Source organism: Molossus molossus, unplaced genomic scaffold (genome assembly GCF_014108415.1).
Source record: "Molossus molossus isolate mMolMol1 unplaced genomic scaffold, mMolMol1.p scaffold_m16_p_3, whole genome shotgun sequence".
NCBI lineage: Eukaryota > Metazoa > Chordata > Mammalia > Chiroptera > Molossidae > Molossus > Molossus molossus.
The window spans coordinates 77,447,949-77,469,404 of record NW_023425366.1 but is presented as its reverse complement, the minus strand read 5'-3'; the positions used below and the strand labels follow the sequence as shown (position 1 = coordinate 77,469,404).

General features: G+C 36.0%; 1 protein-coding gene across 1 annotated transcript in view; it reads left to right on the top strand.

Moving 5' to 3' along the window:
* Window positions 1–21,456, top strand: part of FBXL17 (F-box and leucine rich repeat protein 17) — a 487,473-nt gene that overhangs the window by 166,141 nt on the left and 299,876 nt on the right. Inside the window, exon 6 of the mRNA XM_036280976.1 lies at window positions 1,644–1,774. Within this exon, the coding sequence (XP_036136869.1) occupies window positions 1,644–1,774 (131 nt within the window). The remainder of the gene's footprint in view (window positions 1–1,643; window positions 1,775–21,456) is intronic.

Below are 21,456 nucleotides of genomic sequence, written 5' to 3'. Positions count from 1 at the left end.
AGCCAAAATGAGGAGACAAAGAAACAGGTCCCAAATGAAAGAACAGAACAAAACTCCAGGAAAAGAACTAAGTGAAATGAAGATAAGCAACGTAACAGATGCTGAGTTTAAAACACTGCTTATAAAGATGCTCAATGTGCTTAATGAGAACCTCAGCAAACTTAGTGAGGGCCTCAAGAGCATCAAAATGGACCAGTCAGAAATGAAGGAGGCACTAACTGAAATAAAGAATAATTTACACAGATTCAATAGTAGAGTAGGTAAAACCAAGAAGCAAACCATCGATTTGGAATATAAGTAAGCAAAAAACACCTAATCAGAACAGCAAAAAGAAAGAAGAATCCAAAAAAATGAGGCTAGTGTAAGGAGCCTCAGGGACAACTTTAAGCATGCCAACATTCGAATCTTGGGGGTGCCAGAAAGAGAAGAGAGAGAACAAGAAATTGAAAACCTATTTGAAACAATAATGGCAGAAAACTTCCCTAACTTGGGGAAGGAAACAGACATACAAGTCCAGGAAGCATAGAGAGTCCCAAACAAGATGAACCCCACACCAAGACACATCATCATCAAAATGAGGCCCACACCAAGACACATCATCATCAAAATGCAAAAGATTCAAGACAAAGAGAGAATTTTAAAAGCAGCAAGAGAAAAGCAGTTAGTTACCTACAAGGGAGTTCCCATAAGACTGTCAGCTGATTTCTCAAAGGAAATTTTGCAAGCCAGAAGGGAGTGGCAAGAAATATTCAGAGTGATGAAAAGCAAGAACCTACAACCAAGATTACTCTATCCTGCAAAGCTGTCATTTAGAATCGATGGCCATATAAAGAGTTTCCCAAACAAAGAAAAGCTAAAGGAGTTCATCACCACCGAACCATTATTATATGAAATGCTGAATGGTCTTCTTGAAGAAAAAGATAAAACAATATGAACAAATGGCAATGAATACATATCTATGGACAGTTGAATCTACAAACAAAGCGAACAAGCAGAACAGAAACATTCTCATAGTACAGAGAACATTTTGTTGGTTGCCAGATGGGAGGGGGTTTGAGGGAATGGGTGAAAAAGGTGAAGGGATTAAGAAGTACAAATTGGTTGTAGACTGACAAACCTCAAAGGGAAGGGGTTTTGGGGGTGGGAAGAAATAAACCAAAGAACTTATATGCATAACCAATGGACACAGACAACAGTGTGGAGGCAGGAGGCAGGCGGGAGTGGGGAGGAGGGGGTTAATGGGGAGAAAAATGAGGAACATCTGTAATACATTCAACAATAAAGATAAGATTTTTTTAAAAAAAAGAATAATTTTATCAAGTTGTGGGTACTTAATGTAATATATTTAACAGCTTCCCCTTATATTAGATTGTTAGTTTTTTATTTTTAGTATGCCTCAACAAAATCTGTTTGGTTTTAATATGCTGTCGTTTATATATATATTCACCATAGATTTCTGCTCTCATTTCTTATTTAGTGTATAAACTATTATGCTTATAATACTTAGTTTAATTAAATGATTCTGGACAATTATCTATTTTAAATATTGTACAGTGATACTCTACTTTGTAATAAACGATATAATTTTTGAGTATGAATGTAGCATTTACTTTTTTCATCTTTCATTTTATTTATCTCATTAGCTAAGGAACCTTTCCAGCTTGGACCTCCGTCATATCACTGAACTGGATAATGAAACCGTGATGGAAATTGTTAAGAGGTGCAAGCATCTTAGCTCTCTCAATCTCTGTCTGAACTGGATCATTAACGACAGGTAACAAATGCAACATCTTAAAAACAGTTTCCAGAAGAAAACATGTGTTCCATGTACCAAATACTAATTACCATTATAACGGCTTAAGGAAAATTTAATGTAGCCATGCCTTTCAAATAGTTATGTTTAAGTTTTGAAAACCTAGGTGTGTACGTTTATTTTTAATCTATCCACTGCGTGTATTTGCAACATGGTTTTCATGTGTTAAATTCAAATGTATGCCTAAACAGTTGTAACAGCAGCTCTCTGTTGAATTTTTTTTCTTTGTCACCCATCCAGGATATATCGCTATTTGTTACTTTAATATTTTTGCTACTCTTGTGGTTGATTTCACTGTTCACTTTTCAAGGAAAATGATTCTTAGAAACTATTTCAAACATACATTCAGATCCTTTCTTGAGGAAGATATTTTGTTCTCTGTATAAATATAATTTGTTTTGAAAGTGAAAGTCATATGATGGACAATTTAATATATAAAGACGTGTGTAATGGGTAGATTTTTTATATCAACAGTGATAAACTTATATTTCTTTGAAATATTGCATGGAGAAGAAAAAGATGCAAGAACTCCTGAGAGTAGACTGTTTTTTTTCTTTTCACAATTAAAACAACTGCAAAGTAGTACTGTACTACTACTGATTTGTTTAGGTAGGTTCTTAAATATATCATGAGATAAGTTTTTGCCCAGTAACTTTTCAAGAAAAATTTATTTTTTAAGATAGACCACCATAAGTATTTTGCTTTCTATTTTGAAAGTACTATTTTAGCTAAAATGAGAACCTATTTAGATTTAATTTTTTTCACAAATAGCAGCAATTATTTGTTTGTATTTGATAATGCTTTAATTTCAAGACAGTTTCCCCTTCTACTTTTTTTTTTAATCCTCACCTCAGGACATTTTTCCATTTTATGTTTAGATAGAGAGGGAGGGAGAGAGAGGAGGACAGAGAGAGAGAGAGAGAAACATCGATGTGAAAGTGACACATCGAGTGGCTGCCACCTGCATGACCCAACCAGGGCCGGGGACAAACTGCAACCGAGGTACACGCCCTTAGCAGGAGCCGAACCCGGGTCTCTCGGGACCACAGGCCGATGCTCTAACCGCTGAGCCAAACTGGCTAGGGCCCCCTTCCACTTTTTAAAAACTTAAACTTATTGGGATGATACTGAATAATAAAATTATATAGGTTTCATCTCCCTCCACTTAATTTCCTTTTATACTTTAAAAATAAAATCATGTTGGGTCTTTTTCTCCATCATGGCAAATTCGAAGGACATTTTCTTAAATTACCCTTCATTATTCTTTAAATTATGTGATAACTTTTGACTTGGCTTTTAGTAAAATTTTTCTTGAAAAATTTACTTATCTAGAATGGGCACATGGTCATCACTTTTTAAAAATTTTGTTTTTGAGTGATAGTCATTGTATGAAGTATATCGAAATCTAAAGGAAATTGATAAAAATTTTAATGTGGAAAAAAGGAGGGACACCTGTAAGACTTCAAACAATAAAGATAAATTTAAAAAATAAAATTCTTCTCTATGATCAACATTCTTCATAACAAATTATATGACAACTTTAAAATAATCTTTTAAGTGTTTTTTTAATAACAATTAATAAAATAAAATACATGAAAACATTATCCTGTGGTTATAGGTGTTTACCATTAGCTTGATATTCAGATAAACTGTCTAGTAACGCATCTGGTTAAAAGGAGAAAACTGTTTCTGCAGCAGAATGATTGTGTCGGTGATTGTCTTTCATCCCACCTGTTTCCTGTGTACCTGTTGGGTCGAGGAGTCAGTACTTGGAGAATATTTAAGACACAGTCCATATATGATTATAAGTGTTATCCCCTAAGTAAACAGTTTGCTTAGATTTGTGTCATGTAAACAAAGATATTCAGGATTTCAGTATTTACAAATGAAAAACTGGGCAGTTCTCACTTTGCTTTTTCTTCCCTTTGTTAGGCTGTATCTACTCAAACCTTTTGCTGTTTTAATCCGTTTCTTTCTACATAACTGTTGGTATTTGATCCTAACTATGTGTACTGTAGAGATTTATTTGCAAGGAATGAAAGTGTATTTTTGTGTTTTTAATGGAAAAGTTTGGATTAATTGAGAAAACATGCATCTTGATGAGGTTGAACCGTCGTTTTAAAGCTCAGACCCGCAGGTTTTAATTACACTGCCTGCACTCACCCTGTGTACTGTAAGAGATGTTTCAGACATTAAAACCCACTTTGCAGTATCATCTAAATTACTCATCTCATTGTTCTTGCCATACTCTTTCACTAAGCTAAGTAATATTTGTAATTATATTGGTATAAATCTAGGACTTCCCATCAGACTTAATTATAATTTGTTCACTTAGCTCAGATGGGTTAGTAACCTTTCATACAGAGGGCACTTGGATGCACTAATGCATTTAGCCTATCAATTAGCATCTCTTTTACATCTGCTCATTATTATTATCCTCTAGTAAATCAGAAGCATTTATGAACCCCCTACTAAATATTTGGTACTGTGTCTCAGACTGTGGGGCACTGAGTCCCTGCTGCTCTCCAGGGTTGCTCTTTAGGTGACATAAGACTTACTGGGTGAGCTAATAGTGAGCCATGTAAGGATAAAGGGGAGAAAAGTAACCTTTATCACCCAGGTAATTAATGGCACTTTGCACATTTTCATTTAATTCTTTCAGCGTCTTTTGTTCAGTGGAAGGTTATGCTATTTCTATTAAATGTATCCCATTTGCTTGACTTTTCCGATGGATGTATTTTTCTGTCATTGCTGCAGTAAAAACTGGTGAAGACAAATAAGAAAAATCAAATAGCTAATGAGTCAGTTTTCCATTTCATAGTTGGCATTCACACACAAATAATATTTGTATGTAAAATTTTTAGTTTTCTTTTTAACAAATGAATCTCATTCTTCTCTTTCATAATTAAAGCATGATAAAACCTTTTGATAATCTCTTATATGTAGTATATGTAAAAGGGATCTATTTTTAATGCTGCTAGCTTTAATAAATGATTTCTGGCCTGAAGATAAACTGTGATACTCTTCTCAGATCTTAGACATACAATTTATTCCGGATTTTAAAGTTCTTACCTGTAAACTTTTTCTGAAGTTCAAAGTTTTTAAAAATGTAGTAATTGAAGGTCTTTATTGTTGTGCTCATGGTAGCTTTGAGCATTTTTAGGTTCTTGAATTGATCTGTGTGACTAAGACATGCTGTTCTTTATCTTTGTTTTTCTAAAAGCACTTTTTGTGTGTAGAGCGTTAAACAGCATGGTATTTTCTTGTATTCAGAAGGATGGTCTAGTAGTCACTTGACATTTACCATTGCTTTTGAATACAAATAAAATCCAAGTGGTTTATGAAAAGAAGACGCTGACTATTTCTATCAATGATTTAAATTAAACATCTGGTTGTTACATCTCCTGCACTCTCTCTGACTCCGAGTTTATTGAAATGTTTACTTGTATGTGATATAAATCTTTTGTTATTTCACATCCAAGTTGGTCTTCATTTTTTTGGCACAGAGTCCAAAGCAGTATGCTCTGGATGTAAAAAAATGATGTGTGAAAAAATTGAATGGTTCTGAGCATTTTTATAGTGATATGCTTATAATTGCTCTTTTGTTCTTTCTTTCATTAAAAAGTGAAATCTAATTGATTTTAATAGATCTTTACAAAATATATTTTTAATATTTAAATTGGCCATTAAAGAGAGGATTAATCTTCCCATTTTCAATTTTTACCATTAACCCTGAAAATCAATTTCAAGCATATGATTGAATGTCATATATATACACACATCGTATATATATATATACCCGTAATCAAATACATGATTCCGTCAATGAAAGTATACCATCCTTTCTCATGAATTAAGATAAGAGCAGAGGATAACAATTCAAGAGAATTGAAAGATTCTACAACACCATCAGCTAAAGTGACAAACCATAACAAAAGTCAAGCTGGTTGTTAAAATTATGTTGCCAACTAGTTGATCTTGCCTAGCTAGAGATTTATTCTTTGAATTTGCAGGTTTAAAAAATGTGTTAAGTTTATTGAACATTCTTTAAGGAGTTAATTTGCTGTGCAAATCTTGTGTTTGTGTGAAGAGGGTACTAGACACTCTAAAATTTGGAGAATTTTAAATCTTACACTGTTCTGACAAGTTTCTTTCAAGTATAAAATAACATTTTCAATATGTTGTTATTTTACTTTATGTATATTAGTGTTTAGAATAGTAACTAGATATTTTCTCTTCAAATAAAACTTGTGAATAAGATCGCTTGACGTTGCACACTTGTGGGCGACAGCTGAGTTCAGTCCTCGAAGCTGTTTTGTTTGGCCTATACCGTCTTTTAAACATTTAATTATTTGCCAACACTTTAAAAATTGGGATAGTTCACATGAAAATTCTGAATTTCGGCCTTCTCTTGGAAAAGTTGCAGATCTAGCAACATTGGACCCATATTTTGTCATGTCAGCAGTTTCCCCAGGATGGCGAATGGGCGGTTTTTCTTGGCCAGTCTCCATTTCTCCACCGCTCCACCACGCGTGCTCTGTTACTTCGTGTCATCTCCCTTCTCCACCCAGTCTACAAATTAGGTTCTCCTTTATTAAAATTCAGAATGTAGAGATCTTTAGTTATTTCTGATTTGAAATCAAATAGATTTTTAAAATTGAGTCTGATAAAATAGATTAATAGATAAGAGAGAGTTCATCAGTCTACCTAAATTGTTTCTCCATTATTTCAGGCATCAGAACTTTGGTCAACAGGGAAAACAGGATTCAACTTAAAAGAAGTTAGAACCTGTATTTTCATTGACTACCTTCTAAAATGGAGAGCTCACTCCTACTTAGGGTTCCAACAAGAGTGTTAGAAAAACATTTCCTGGATTATAAAGAAAGTTGAACTAGTTTACTGAATAAACTCCCTCTGACTTCAAGCCTGTGATTTAAAATGAATTTATTTGCAGTGCTAGTGTTTGATTCATGATTCCTTTGTTTAGAATATTAAGAAAAATCTTAATAATATTCTTTCTCTTTTGCTTTTCTGTGTATGGTCCTTTTAAGTCTTTTAGGTGGCCCTTTGTAGTCCTTTAGGTATACTCAGGTTGGATTTTTTGAGTGACAGATTACTTCACCACCCCTTTCAGGGAGACTGACAGCACCCTGGCTCATGTAAAACTCAATGAGGCATTCTGTAAAGATTTTTCTAACTCCCTTGATCTTCTCTGGATGTTTATTCTGTTTCTTCTTTCAAATTTCCCTTGATTCAATAAAAACGGTGACATTTAGAAATAAAGTTCAGAGAGGATTTGAGCAGGTGTTGGTGATATAAAATATTTGCTGAGTGCCCATTGTGTTTTATTTCCAAGAATTTTTTTGAACATATGCTATATATTGTATTTATAAGTGTTTGAAGACTGGATGGATAATCTACCATCTTCCTGTGAATGTCATGTCACAACGGACTTAGAATTTATTTCATTTCAATCCCCTAATATTACTTAATTCTCCTAGAGACTGAAGTTTAAAGATTGCCCAAAAGGGACAAGCTATCCATTACACCAGCAAGCATAGTTGAATTTGAGTTTGAGAATATTTTGTTTTCTATTAAAGTTAAGTGGTCTGGAGGAGAATACTTTTCACTTTGGAGTGTTGAATGTGACGTTTGAACAGTTTTCTCCTATAAAAACCTGAAAACTGGAAATAAAGAGGGAAAGTAACACAGAAAAACGCCGACTACGGAAGCAGCTCTGCGGGGGTGTCCGTGGCGGGACTGACCTGGCTGCGCAGAGTGCGGAGCAGTCGGTCTGCGCACCTTGGGTGCCTCGGCCTGTGGCCGGGCTGGCGAGGTGGGGCTTCCCCCAAACCGAACTAGGCTGCCTTCTGTGACCGACTGCGTAGTTCTGTATGTTCTATGATATTTATTTATTTATCGGCAAATATAGTAAGGCATCTATTTTACTGAGTTCTGGGAGGGTTGTAGGAACAAAAGGAGTCTTTCGGAACCAGTGGCACTCGTTTGAGGTTGGCATAGTTTTAAACACTTGTTTATATTCAGTTATTTGTAAGACCGTCCCTAGAGGAACATGGTGTTGGAGTAATGACTATTTAGGCTCCCAAACTATTACAAAAATGATGGCTTCTGTGTCCTTCTATCCATTAGACCCTGCCTTAGAAAACATGACTGGTTTTTGTAGTGCTACTGAGGTCAGAGTGTGTATTTTCTCTCTCTTGTTTTTGGACCAAAGGTAATAACAACAGCTAATAGTACTTACCATTTATTACAATGTGTGCCATGGAATGTGCTAAGTGTTCGGGTACAATGTTTTATTTAGTCTTTGCAACAGTCCTGAGAAAGAAGTTATCCTTGTTTTCAAATGAAGGACTTAAGGCCCAGAGAGGTTAGTTAGCTCACAAATCCATTTCTGTGTGTCTTCAAAGTCCTAGCTGTCCCCACGAGATGCTCACCATCTCCCAGCACCTCATTCCGCCCCAGGCCCAGAACACCTTGCTCAGGACCACTGCTGCTGTGCGGGGCTCTGTGAGGGTCAGCGTTCTCGCTGTGTACCAGGGGCCTGGCTTGGATGATGAATTGTGTAGTTGTCCAATTCAGACCTCAGACTACACTCGATCATTCTGAACATCATTAGAGTTTTACCTTCTCTTTTCCCTGTGGGATATCTGAGAGATGACAAGTTTTTGGATATCTTACTGCATACACAGAGTTGTAGATTTTGAAAACAACATGTTTTGTAATAAAAATTGCCCCCCCCACAATCCCATTTGTAAATATTGTTCATTTCTTTCTAAGTTACTTGAGGAAAAGTAGAAAGTTTTGTGCCTTATACCACACCTGACTCATAGTTGGTATCAGAAAAACTTTCAAAAATGGAATTTGAATGGGTATAAGCATTTAAATAAATACACATTTATTTGACAAACTTTTTATCATATAAAAGTGCTCCCTGTCAGTTGTAGCAAATACTTCACCATTTCAGAGTAAAGGAGAATATTGAGTATATACTTTGAATTAGTTGTCACTGAGTTTAAAAACAAAAAAAGGGCAGTTAACTTTTTTAGTTTTCAGTACCTTTGTAAGAAATGATTGCCATAACTAATAGGTATTGTTTTTCTAGTGTATGTGATTTTTCAAATAACTGATCATATTTTTCTATAAAAGGTGAAATTTCTCTGATAAAAGGATTTGTGCATTCATCCTTAGGTGAAATTCTTAGTGTATTCAAAATAAAGGAACTTTTTAATTTTTTGGTATCTAGTGATATTGGATGTTGGTTCTGATAATGGCCCTTTTAATACCTCTAATTGCTAAATATTATTTTTAGGGAAGTATTGATTGATATACAACACTAGAGTATTTAACATAATAAAATCACTTGAAAAATCTACAAGATGTACATGTCACAGCCTGCTTTGATTTTTAACCCCAACTCTGGAGAGGGATGGAAACTAGATTTGATGTGGATAAGTTTGTTTTACTGATTCTTCATGTTTGCATTATTTTGTCTTATAGAGTAATGTGAATTTTTATGGTATTCCTACGATATAATGGTAATTTTAAATTTTGTCTTTTGTCTTTGGTTCCTAGTGAGCAATAATGCATAAATAAACATTTCTGCAAATAATAATATAAAAATCTGTGTTAGAAAGATTTTTTTAAAAAAGCTTCTGTAGAATCATATTATTGCTATTCTTTTTTTTTTATCCTCACCCGAGGATATTTTTACATTTTTTGTACAGATAGAGTGGGAGGGAGAGAGAGGAAGGAGAGAGAGAAACATCGACGTGAAGGGACACATCGAGTGGCTGCCACCCGCACGACCAACCAGGGCTGGGGACAAACTGCAACTGAAGTACGTGCCCTTAGCGGGAACCGAACCCGGGTCTCTCCGGACCGCAGGCCGATGCTCTAACTGCTGAGCCAAACTGGCCAGGGCATAGTATTGCTATTCTTCAATGTGCTACTCAAAATGATGCTACCACTTTTGTGTTTTCAGGCAATATAAAGATGAGTAACAGATACATTGGGAATTTAGTTACTGGACCAAAAGACATGTTTTTAAGTGCTATTAAATCAGAATTCATGATCCAATTATGGGAAAGAATGGGACACATTTTATATGGTGGCGAATGCAGTGCTGTACACCCATGGTTTTGGAGGCTTCCTGATCTCAGACCTGTTTCTAAGTTGTCAATAATGAAGAAAATCTTCATTTATTGATGAAAATAATAATAGTTTGTTAGCTGTACAAATTTATGACCATTTCTCCTACTTTCCTGAGGAATTGTCTTATTCTTAATCCCCAACTAGAAATGATAATTAAAATAGCTCATTTCTGCCACAATTTTATAATGTATGATAAATGAAGCCCAGTAAATAGTAAAAATATGAGAGGTGATTAAATCTGACAATTTTCTTGTAAAAGGCTTGTGATGATAAATACCTCCTGTGATTAGTTATTAATTTAGTGCAAGAGATTTTGCTTCAGCTTAAAATATTTCATGAACAGTGGCATAAAGAAATATTTTAGAAGATAGGTATACATACGTTTAACCAGAGGAGAAATTGCTGGAACTTGACTGGTAATAATTATAAATGGCAGACCTGACATGTATGTGCCTGACCTATGTTCCGTGTGACAGTTCTTTCAGAAATTAAGAAAGAAGACATGAAGAATGACAGAGTACTTTCAGCTTGAACCCTTTGCTTCTTCAAAAAGGAAAGGTTTTATGTATATCATTTGACAACTGATAAAATACTTAATTTAAGGTAGTAGAAGAACTCCTCACTTACTGGAGTAGAAAAAAGCAAACCTGTCTCATTAATGATGATAGTTGCACTACTACTAGTGTCTCTTAAAATGAATGTGAATTCTTTTATATTTAAAGCAAAGATGAAATAATAATGGTGTTTGTAATGAATTGCTACATCATGTCACTGTCCAGCTGACTCCATGGTACATCACTTTACTGGTGGCATATGTCACTGTGTGGCTGCATAATGTAGTGTTCATGAGTCACTCTCCTTGTAAGGGGGGGCAGTGTCTTCCTCTTTGGGCCTCTGCCCCCACCTAAGCCCCTGGCACCTTGCATAGGGCCTGGGTCAGAGAAGTAATTTAATTCCTGTGTGTTGAGAGAACTATATAAGTGCTTCTTTTGTAGGATATATAAAACATGCTTTTAAATATGGCTCAAACTTTGGCGAAAATCCAGGCAGTTGGTTCAAATGCTCTCTTCCAGATTTATTTATTTCTGAATAAAGTTGCTACTTGATGATAAAGTGAGAATTTCATATCATTGTCTGGATTCAGATAGAGCTTGCTTTATATATTACATGCCATTTGTCAGAAAGCCATAGTCTCATTTTTTTTTTTAAACAATAAATCGAATTTTAATGTTGAATCATTGGGTTTTGTCCTTTTAATAAGGTCTTTTAATGAAGACTACTTTTAAATGAAGAACTAGAAACTTTACTAGCCTTTCATATGTAATGATACCTTGTATTAATGGAAAATAGGCAGAGAAAACAGTCACAGCTATTTTCTTCTTGGTGAGAAAAGTATGGCTGTATGAGAAACAATATTGCAAATTTTACCTTAAGTCTTTTTATAGCACTTGTAAGCGGTACTCTTTAAATGTATGTTTAATATATGGTCTTTTGCCCCTATGAACCTAAACATACTGACTAAGGCCAGGTTCACAGAACAATTATCTGGTTAATTGCTCTGGTATAAAAATAGGCTAAAAAATCACCAGAACATCAAGTTGTGAAAGCACTGGCAGGAGTTTCAGAACCACCAAGCATGCCTGCTGCAAATCACATCAGCAAAGCAATTAATTTAGGCTAATTGCTTTTTTGTTTATTCAGGATGCATTTTGGAACTGTCTTTTGAAATTGTGGCAATTAAGATTAGTAAGCAGTATAATTAAAGGATGTTAGAATAGTCACTATTTTTCAAAAGTGATAACCATTCCATGTGAACCTATCTATGTAGTATCTATCACGCAGGTAGGACTTTGACATAATTAAAGCAAAATAAGAGTATTTTAGTCATTTACAAGATTTCCTTTAAAAATAAGTCAAGTAGATTACCTACTTGGAGCTGTAGTATGGGGTTATCTTTAATCCCTAGTTATCAATTAGAATTTTCTAATTTCAGTAATTCACACTAAGGTGCCCCATCGGGGAAGAAATACCTAGCTGCCAAAGATGGCACTGGCTAGTGGCATTTTCTTAGATGAATGTGTATTTGGCTTCTCATAAAGCTTCCTATAACATAATTAGGATTTTTAAATGTCTTAAAAACCAGATTAGGCACACTTCATTTTATTGAAATATTCTGTTATTCAGTATTACAATTTTGGCAGCACCAGTATGTCTAAAATTGAAAATTACTTGAGTTTCCAACTGTTTCTTTATGAAATAATACTGTAACAGATCCTCAGCTGAAAAAGGGGGCAAGTTTAGGAATCAGTTTTTCATTGGAAAATGTAGAAATGTTAATGGGGAAATTAGCCATTTCCTAAATGGCTTCTCTGTTTGCCGTATTGTTAAACAGCAAGTAGCTCTTCCTTGCACCTCTTGCCTCCCATAGGAACGATTCTTATACACTATGTTCAGTGGCATATCTGCCCCATGAAATTCTCTGAAGCAAGTAGATTGTATTAAGGATTGTGGCCCTTGAAATGAATCTTTTAGAGACACATCTTTTTTTTTTTTTTTTAAGTTGACAGACTCTTTTATTAACAATTTAAAAAACTCCACACTTACAATAGGAAAACAAACGTTTTACTAAAGAATGATTAAGTGAAAACTATTCAGAACCTTATAGGATTTTAAACATATACTATGCATATCTTAGAAGACAAACATTAGCTTGCTGGATCATTAGGGGTGACTGAAAATGAGACAGTAATTTATAAAAGTTATCTAACAGCTTTCCCAAACAGTAGTTCTGAAAATTAAAACAGGAAATAAAATATGTATTTATACCTAGCTTAAGATATGACTCACAGTACTCATCAACCTTACTTTTATGATTTTGATATTATTTTTTAAAGTACTCCAATCAGGAAGAATATATGTACCCCCATGTTCATAGCAGCACTATTTACAATAGCTAAGATCTGGAAACAGCCCAAGTGTCCATCAGTAGACAAATGGATAAAAAAGCTGTGGTACATATACACAATGGAGTACTATGCAGCGGTAAGAAAGAAAGATCTCTTATCCTTTGAGACCACATGGAGGGACCTGGAAAGTATTATCCTAAGTGAAATAAGCCAAGCAGAAAAAGACAAATACCACATGATCTCACTTATATACGGAATATAATGAACATAACAGTCTGAGGAATATGGTAGACCCAGAAACATGGAAGTAGGGCACAGACTGACATCCCTCAGAAGGGGGGTAGGGGAGGGTGGGAAGAGATAAACCACAGAACTTATATGCATGTATGCATAACCAATGGACATGGACAACTAAGCCGGGGACGGGGCGAGGGTGGTGGGGAGGGGGGTGCCAATGGGGTGAAAAAGAAGAAATATCTGTAACAAAAAAATAAATATAAAATTAAAAAATAAATAAATAAATAAAGTACTCAACAGAAATTCAAATCTCATCCTCAGATCCTGAATTTGAGGTGTTGGATAAAGCTGTAATTTCTTAACAGCAAAGTTTGGTTATTACACAACAGTTCAAGCCATGGTGGCATTTTGGACAGTGCTCGTCTGCATCCTGTCTCCCACGGCACAAGTCACGCTCAGGTCGTGAAGCGCATCCAGACTGCAGCGGGCACTGCTGACCCTGTCTGCCGCAAAGCCCCTCCCTGCACAAATGCTTGCTCTTTTCAGAGATGGCTACCTCACCTTTCTTGTTTCTTTTCTCTTATGAAAAACAGAAAACAGGCCCTGGCCAGTTTGGCTCAGCGGTAGAGCGTCGGCCTGTGGACCAGTGAGTCCTGGGTTCGATTTCAGTCAAGGGCACATATCTTGGTTGTGGTTCATTCCCCAGCCCTGGTGGGGGTCGGGTGGGAGGCAGCCAGTCACTGTAGAGACACACATCTTAAAAGAAGTCCTGGTAGCGATCATTTTGTGACTTTCTGGGTCGTGACAAGAAATTTAGAAATATATTTTTAAAATGAGATTTGATACAATAAATTATAAATACATTTCAAGTTTTGTTTTGGCATTCTACTGTTTGTTCATAGAAATAAACATTATTTCCTTAGTATGTTTTTCTTTATCTCTCTCCTTCATTCAGTATGGATAGATCTCTTGATCTAGCTAATTAGCGGCATCACAAAGCTAGGTTTTTCTCTAAGAATTATCATGGAGAAGAACAAAAGTCTATTACTTCTTACAACGATACATTTTTCTTTACTTCTTTTACAAACTTCATAGTTTCTAGAAGTGCTTTATACTTGATCCAGATTTCTTGATGATGCTACCTGTTCTGGAGTGTTCGAGTAGAAAGCTGCTCATTGAATGTAAAAATATCAAAGCAGATGAAAATAAATTGATTAGATCAAATAGAAAAGTGTTGAGGACTCTTAACACATAGAAAAACAAGGAACCTGGATGAGTATTAATCACTATGTCTGGATGTTGCTCTTCTTTTGAAATCTGTCGTTGACCCAGCAGAACAGTGTTACTCTAGTTTGGGGAAAACTCAGACTAGTACTTCTTTTCAACCTTCAAAACTTGAATTTTGCTTTTTTTTTTTTTGAAAGATAGCATAGGCTCTATAAAAACTCCTCACTATTTTGCAGACTTCAGATTTTCCAATACCTGTCGTCACATCAGGTGGTAGCATTTGTTTCTCTACCCCTTGCATCTGGGCTGCCTTTTTGACTTGCTCCGGCCAACAGGGTGTGGTGAAAATTATGTTGTGGGACTTCAAGCTTTGACTTCAAGAGGCCTTGCAACTTCTGTTCTGGCCTCTCTGAGGATGAGATGACACACAGAGAGAGGTCTAGCCAACAGCCAAGACCACCTGTCAGGTAAGTGAGTGAGGCCATCCTAGGCCATCCCACCTCAGTCCAGCCTTCTGAGTCCTGTGGGCCTGTGAATGAAGCCTGCAGAGCGCTCAGCTGGGCCCAGTCCATATTGCTGGCCCACAGAGCTATGAGCAAAGAAGAGCCTTTTTATTTTATTGCTTTTAAGCTACTAAGTTTTGGTGTGGTTTTTTATATACCTATCAACGACTGAGTCTAACTTTGTAGCTGCTTAATGTTGAGAATTTTATATTAAGTTAGGCAAAGTGCCAGGAGTGTTTTATTCATTATCTCATTTACTAATCACATCAACTCTGTGACATAAATAGCATACACCCTATTTTATAGATGAGGTAAAATGAGGCTCAGAGATAGATGTAAAGTATCTTGCTGATTGATGATCGTGGCTCGTGAGTGCAGAGCAGGATTGAATGTAGATCTGCCTGCCCTCAAGCCCGTCTATCAAGCTGTTTCCAACAACTTCTCTGAGTTTAAAAATAGTTTGTTGCAGTAAGTATTTAAACCTACCAACAGGGTCTTCTAAATATAAGTGCTAGCTAAATAGCATAATAACATTATAATAAAATAAATATCCTTTTATAAAGTAAATATTACAATCAAGTAACATCTATGTGCAGTTTCTAGTGTTATTTTATCTTGAATATTCTTCTAAAAATACAGGAAGAAAAAAATGGTAGCTCTTCTGGTCTCACAAGAACCTTGGGTCTGAAAGTAATAGTGCAAATACAAATTTAAAAATACATAAAATAAGACCTTGATTTCATATATTTAAAATAGTTTTTGATGTTTCATAGTACTGTATTAAGAATATATCGTTTTCTGTTTTATTGTCAAGTTAGGGAGACAAGGGCTTGAGAAAGATCCTCCTTTAGAAGCATTATAGATGAGGCTTAATCACTATTCTATTTTTGCCTTCAACATCTGTATCTTCTAATAATAAGTCTGGGAAGGACATAACTTCCATGGCATATAGGCAATAATGGTGCTAATACCTGCCACAAAAATTCCAATAATTTAAATAGAGTCTTTTCATTTTTGAAATGCTTTTAATTTTAATTTTCACAATCACAGAGTAAGCATATATCAACCAATCAGTTAAGACTAGTAGGTGGTTCTGACATATCTGTCATAGCTCATCTTCCCATTTACCATACCAGCACACTAATCAGACCTGCCTCAGGGTTTTATAACCTCTTAAGTAAAGTCTGGGAGCATTTCCTCCATGATTTATTAAGGTATTTTGAGAACTTTATTAAGGTATTTTGATTTCCCAAATGGTTTCATTTGGGAAATACAGTTTCTATTTGTTTTCCTTTTAACTTAAGTTTAAATTGAATTCTTATTTTTGATTTTGGTTAATCTCTTTCTTGTATCAATAAGTGACCAGTGTGTTTTAGTATTTTGATGTTTTATTGTATTATCCAGACATACACATGAATGCTTTGTGTGAATATATATCTGGAGAATCTTATTTTATATGTGGGGTAAGGAAAGAGAGTAAGTTTAATTTTTCTTCTTTTAGTTTTAATTTAGACTTGGATTATAAATTTCTTATAATATTACAATGATAACAGCATAGAAAATAAAACTGCATCTGGGCTTTTCCACCATACTGGGCCCCTAGCCAGAAGCTCGGGAAATGCATGTTGATTAATTAGATGGCAGTCAAACCTAGTGAACATAGCTTGTGTTGAAGGGAGAGAAAACAAAACGAACTGCTGAAGTTGGTTAAGAAATAGCAGAAGCCAGTCAAAATAGTCAAATTCATTTAACGGGTGTAGACAGAACCTTTAAAAATGCTTTAATGTGCCCTGGCCAGTTTGGCTCAGCAGTTGAGCGTCGGCCTGCTGACCAGAGAGTCCTGGGTTAGGTTCCCGCTAGGGGCACATACCACCAAAAAAAAAAAAAAAAATGCTTTGATGTGATTAAAGAGTTAAAGAGGCATTCACTGAATTTTCTAGAGTGGTGGTTTATGTGTGAGGTATCTGGATACAATTTTAGTTTAATTGACAACATGGTAAATTTACTGGATTAAAAAAAAAACAGAATGAAGAATACAGGGAGAAAAACCCTAGAGAAATACAATATCCTTGTAGCAGTGATTTATTTGGAAAGGGGATGACAAAATATGTCAAGACAATGCCCTAGCTTTCTTTAATAAAATTTAGTAATGAATTTGAAAAAAAAAAAAAAAGACTTGTATAACATTTCTTTCTATAGATTTATAGATATCTGTGGAATAACTGTCTTTGAATAAATACATATTACTTAACCATACAGATAATATTTGGGGTATATGGCCTTATTAGAATTAGAAATGTTTAATAATTTATGTCTTTAGATAGATGTCCATCTTCTTTTTGTTTCTAAGATGTTTCTTCCACACGTATATTTCTAGTACCAAGAGGTCATTATGGTATAGAGGAGTATTTTAGGGGGTAGGGGGAGATGGCTCTTGGTAGCCATCCTTCTCTAAGTAGGATGTAACAGTGAAGCCTGCAAGAGGAGGAGAAACAAAGTGTTATAAAGTATCACCCAGCAAGCCCTCCCAGACACTAAGACAGCCACACAGACATTGCTGCCACCTGATGGCCAGCTCCCATTTTGAAAATGTAGCTGCTCAGAAAGGGACAAGGTCATAGGACTTTACCTTGCTACACTCTTATTGCTTATTGTATGCACATGTATTTTACCTGTGATTCTTTCCCCACTGACTTTAGTTTTCCAGTGTTTAATTTGAATGGTTGCTTTTATCTTTACTGACTTTTCACTGTTAGTTGTACACTACTTTTCATTGCACTTAGTATTTAGAATTTGTGATGACCTGCACCAATGGACTTGAGAGTATGTACAAGGGAGAGTGTGGGATATTATCCACAGTAGCAGGAAATCCTAACATGCACCTCTCTATGTTTTATTAATGTTATATTAGCATTTTTTCATTGTTGGGAGAATTGTGTCCTGTAAACATTTAGGTGGACAAACTGCCTAGAATTAAACCTGGATGCTGGTTCATCTTCAAATCAGTTTGTCCTTAGGCATGTGCTATTTTGAAAGTTCTATTAAATCTATTATTTGAAAGTGCCAGTCATATACAGATAAAAATTTCAGGGTATACAAAAAATACATTCTAGTCATCAGTAATGAACTTTAGTCATTGATTTCAATAATCACATTTGCAAGCTAGTTCTGTTTTCTTACTACTTTTTAAATTTGATTTTTACTAATTCTCATGAGAAGACATGCTCATTGATTTTAGCGAGAGGGGGAGGGAGGGAAGGAAACAGAGAGAGAGGTAAGAGAGAGAAAGCAATGTTAGAGAAAAACATCAATTGGTTGCTTCCTGTACACACCCCAACTGGGAATTGAACCACCAACCTTTCAGTATGGGAGGACACACCAACCAACTGAGCCACTCTGGGGGTGGGGTGGGGTGGGGGGCCAGGCTAGCTCCATTTGAAGTAAATATCCCAAGTTTTAGTGTAAAAGTAATTTTCTCAGTATAATCTTTCTTTCTTTTTTTTTTTTTTAAATTTCAAAAGAATAGACATATCCAATTGGGTTGTTTGATTTTAAGTATTTGTGCAAATGAAACTTATTTCCAAAGGTTACAATGTGGGAAAATCAACAGCCTTTGACGTTCTATTTTAAGGGTAACAAGGAAGAAATTTTTGTTAAATTTCTATTTTATTTTCTGTGATTATTTTTTTTTTCTTTATTGATTTTAGAGAGAGAGGAAGGGAGAGGGAGAGAGAGATAGAAACATCGATGAGAGAACATCGATTGGCCGCCTCCTGCATGCCCCCCACTGGGAGTTTGGCCCACAACCTGGGCATGTGCCCTGGCCGGGAATCTAACCAGCGACCTCTTGGTGCATGGGTCAACGCTCAACCACTGAACCACACCTGCCGGCCATGCTGTGCCTACTTTTGACATTCACAAATTATGTCATTCATTTTGACATGCACATGAGAAAGCGAGTGACTTTGGGATTCGGGTCTGAAGAGCTCTCAAAGGCACTTCTAGACACGTTGCCTCTCTCCCCACTCCCCTTCCCCCTGGAACAGGACGATTTCTAAATGAAATGTTGCTTTTCCACAAGCCTTTCTGAAAGGAGTCTTTCTTCACCTTTCTGACTCATTACAGAGCCTTTTATTGTTAGGTAATGTTTATCCCCTTTAATTTGTGTCTTCTTCCCTTATTTAAGTTGTTTATTTTACTTTTTTGTTGAAGTAGTCACTGATGACATTTTCTCAGGTAATTTTTCCCCTTTAACGTGGATCTTCTTCTATTTCTTAAATCGGTGGAATATTTTCTTTCATTGTTGTCAGTGTCACTGATGACATTTTCATCTGATTCTTGACATATTCATTTTATAACACACAGCATTGTGAGCAGTTTTTTTGGTCAGTGACATTTTGGCAAACACTTGCCAGTGGCCACCAGAGAAGGTCAGTTAGACTCAGAGCAATGGAACAAGTTACCCTGAAAGGCTTTTCCGTAATATGTATGAATAGGGCTTTCTTTTTTGTTCCAAACTTTTATCATGGAGTCATTCACTATATAACCTTGGTAAACTTAAATTATTTTTCATAAGACTAGGGTCATGGGAGTGTCCCTTAGTAAAATGTTTGGAGGCTTAATCATGTTTCAAAAGCACCTTGAGTATGAATCATTAGTTCATTATAGAATGGTGGCTTGGGTGGTACCATCCATCATTGACGCTTTCACCATCATAGCCGCATGGTTTCTTGCAAATTGACAGCGAATGTCTTAATCAAACTTTTTAAAGACATGAGGTTACTTATTACTTATTGTGTAGTGACACTGAAGTGTTCACAATTATCTGAAGAAAATAAGGTAATTAGAGAGTACTCACTAGTATATATTTTCATATACGTCTTCAGGTAAGATCCCTTAATAAATATCTTTGTGAAATGTGTTTTACTTGCAGTTTTCATCCAAATATATTTTAATGTGTGACACTTTGCAAAATATAATTACATTATCTACACACACATATTACACATACATAGTGGACTAAAAGGAGATTAAATGAAATTCACAATATTCTAAGAAACAACACTCTTAATTTCTACTTTCTAGTTCAATTGAGAAAATGTAGTGACTGAAAATTAAGGAAAATTAAGTACTTTGAGTCTATGGAATTCCGAGTTTGAGATAGTCCATAGAAACTGCTTTGGGGGTAGTTTGAAAGGACATCTAACTCAGCCTTCTCTCCATGAGCTGCCGGCTCTTCATCTATTGCACACATTTCTTCTTTTCTCATCTTCCTACCACTTCTTCCTCCATCTATCATCTGGGTCCATTTAGTTAACACATTAAATCACTCTCTGGCTCTCTGACACAATGCTGCTTATATGTACAAGATCAGCACTTTCTTAAAGTATGTTTAAAATCAGGTTATTTATTCTCAGTGTAAAAAAAAGACTGCCACACATCCCCTTAACCTCAGAGCCTGGGCAAGTCTGTGACAGGTCTTCAGAGGCACAGAAGTCTCTCTGGAGTGCGTTTTGTGGGGGTGGAGCAGGGAGGGCACAGTGGACTGCCAAAGGGCAACCCCCCCTGCAGCGGTTCTCAACCTGTGGGGGGTCGAACGACCCTTTCACAAGGGTCGCCTAAGACATAACAGTAGCACAATTACAGTTACGAAGTAGCAACGAAAATAATTTTCTGATTGGGCGTCAACACAACATGAGGAAATGTATTAAAGGGTCGTGGCATTAGGAAGGTTGAGAACCACTGCACTAGAGGGAAGACACTGCACGTGTGGGTGTCCCTCTGCTCCTCTGGTTCTGCTTTTCCAGCCCTGTAGCTTTCAGGTTTATTAAAATGCTAATGAGGTTTATTCTGTTTTGATTGGCAGCTCTCCAGATTTGATCACTGAATAACAGTGGAATGCAACATCAGAGTCTGACTTGACTCTTCTCCATAGGTTTTTGTCAGTAGAAATAGAAATACCACAGTGGCAGATGGATCATATGTACATTTAAAAAATCTGTATAAAGTAGGATGTTGTAAGAAAACTGTCAACTGTTTGGAAATGAGCTTTTATTGGGATGGTGATGGGTCTCCCATGGGCTCCTTCCTTAGGTGAGGATACTATCCCACAATGAGGAATAACTGTATTTTCAATAATGGGTTCCTATGTATATTTGTGGGTTTCCATTGTTATTCTCATTTTGGTATTTTACATCTTGTACAAACTGGCTAAAGTGTAGACTAATCCTCTTGTGACTAGGAAGGGATTGAGGAATTGTCATATTTCTACCTTTTCTTTCTGAAAATTTCAAGCACAGACCTTTACAATTGAACAGAACACCCAGTGAGCCTCCTTCATTTTGCAGTTTTGAAACTGTGGCTCAGAGATCATCTGTGACTTTTGCAGGTTCACGCAGCTCGCTAGTGGCAGAGGTAGAACATGCACACTGCTTCCCCTCCACTCCTGGGCTGCGCGTCCCATGTCCTGAGCTGCCCCTCACCCTGTTTGCCAGCCACTTATTTGCCACCAACACTTGTTTTCGTTTATGGCATAGAATGGACTGGAATATCTCTGGATTGTAGGCTCTTGTATTTCTTTTATGCCCCTTGCAATGGG